The sequence below is a fragment of the Cenococcum geophilum genome (genome assembly GCF_001692895.1).
Source record: "Cenococcum geophilum 1.58 unplaced genomic scaffold K441scaffold_96, whole genome shotgun sequence".
Classification (NCBI taxonomy): domain Eukaryota; kingdom Fungi; phylum Ascomycota; class Dothideomycetes; order Gloniales; family Gloniaceae; genus Cenococcum; species Cenococcum geophilum.
Window position 1 is genome coordinate 14,970 of NW_027137654.1, and position 1,453 is coordinate 16,422.

General features: G+C 34.8%; 1 protein-coding gene across 1 annotated transcript; it reads left to right on the forward strand.

The window, feature by feature from the left end:
• Positions 1–780: 780 nt before the first annotated feature.
• Positions 781–1,083, forward strand: K441DRAFT_595990 (uncharacterized protein; the record flags this gene model as incomplete). Its single annotated transcript, XM_067645017.1, has 1 exon — positions 781–1,083. A coding segment is annotated over one exon (303 nt), but the record flags the coding sequence as incomplete, so codon positions are not given.
• Positions 1,084–1,453: the final 370 nt, after the last annotated feature.

Genomic DNA, 1,453 nt, shown 5'->3' on the forward strand with positions numbered 1-1,453 from the left:
TATATAATAATATCTAAATCTAAGAATTCTGCGGTCTAATGGTCCGAAGCCTATATAAGTCGTTTATAGGAGACAGAGTTTTTAGGTCTGTGTATTAAGGCAGCTACGTAGACTAGCCCCTTTAAATTACACATTTATAAGGCCGTTAAAGGAGGCGTCGAGTAGAAACGTCTCTTTGGAAAGGAGAGAGGAGAGACCTAGAGAAAATTGTACTTAGGTATTTAAAGTTAGCTTATGGTAAGTGTTGTGACTTAAGCAGGGCTGGCGAAACGCTATTACACCTAGGCAATTACTAGTTAGTTAGCCCACCTGCTAGTAACTACCGCGGCTATTATCACTATATCTAAGAGCGGCTCTTCCCTTAATAAATAAGTAATTATCAGCATCGGCATTAATATTGGGGAGAAACATTGCTTGTACTGTCTGCATTTATTTTATCGGCATATACTTATATCGGCGTTTTCGCGACTTATCCGCGATATATTAGCTGCTGTTTGTCTAAGTTTCTAAAAATGGTATCCCCGTGCCCTATTTGGCCGGTATACCTGTAGGTCTATCTTGACCGCCTCCGCTCTCCTACTATCCTACTCTCCCGCTATCCTGCTCTTCCGCTATTATCTTTCCTACCCGCTAAGCTCTTATAGGCAACTTTAGCTATTAGGGATCTTATAGTATAAAGATGTATTATTCGTAAAACAAAGGTTTATAGTATTAAAGAAGTTATCTTTACTGTTTTTTTTGGGTACTTATATTAGCCTACTTATAGCGACGTATAGCTTTATAGATACTACCGCTTTACTAGTAAAGTGTATTAATTCTCTTATATATCTTTTATATAAGCCGCCCTCTCTCTATATTAACTTAGAAGGGGAGGATCTATTATATAAAGGATCTATCTCCATTATTACACTTCTTGTTTTCCCTAATAACTATACTTTCCTTATTAATGTCTATAAGCTTAATAAGGCAATATTTATAACTATGGGAAATAAGGAAAAGACCTTAAAGGATATTCTAGAGTTACTACAAATGCTAAAGGTCTTCTTTAATGTCTGTAATAATATAGACGTATTATTTGCCTAGTTCGGCATTGCCTTATAAGGCGTTTAGGATATTTAGCTTATAAAGGATGCTTTTTATTTTACTCGTGGTTTTAAAAAGAGACTTTTTAGCAGTTTTATAAAATATATTAAGAGGGATGCTCTAATAACATCTAAGGTAAAGTAGCGCTGGACTACTATAAGGATAAAAGGAGAAGAGCTCTATAATTTAGAAAAAGGAGGTTCTTATAAAGTTTTTAATAGTTAACTACTTATAAAGGATATCCTGTAGCTTTATATCTAGGATATATAATATATACCACTTCTCTAGAGTCTTTACTAGGGAAGACTTAACTTAAATTAGAGAACTAAGGTAGAAGAAGAGATAATAGTAAGGGTGCGGCTATCCTAAA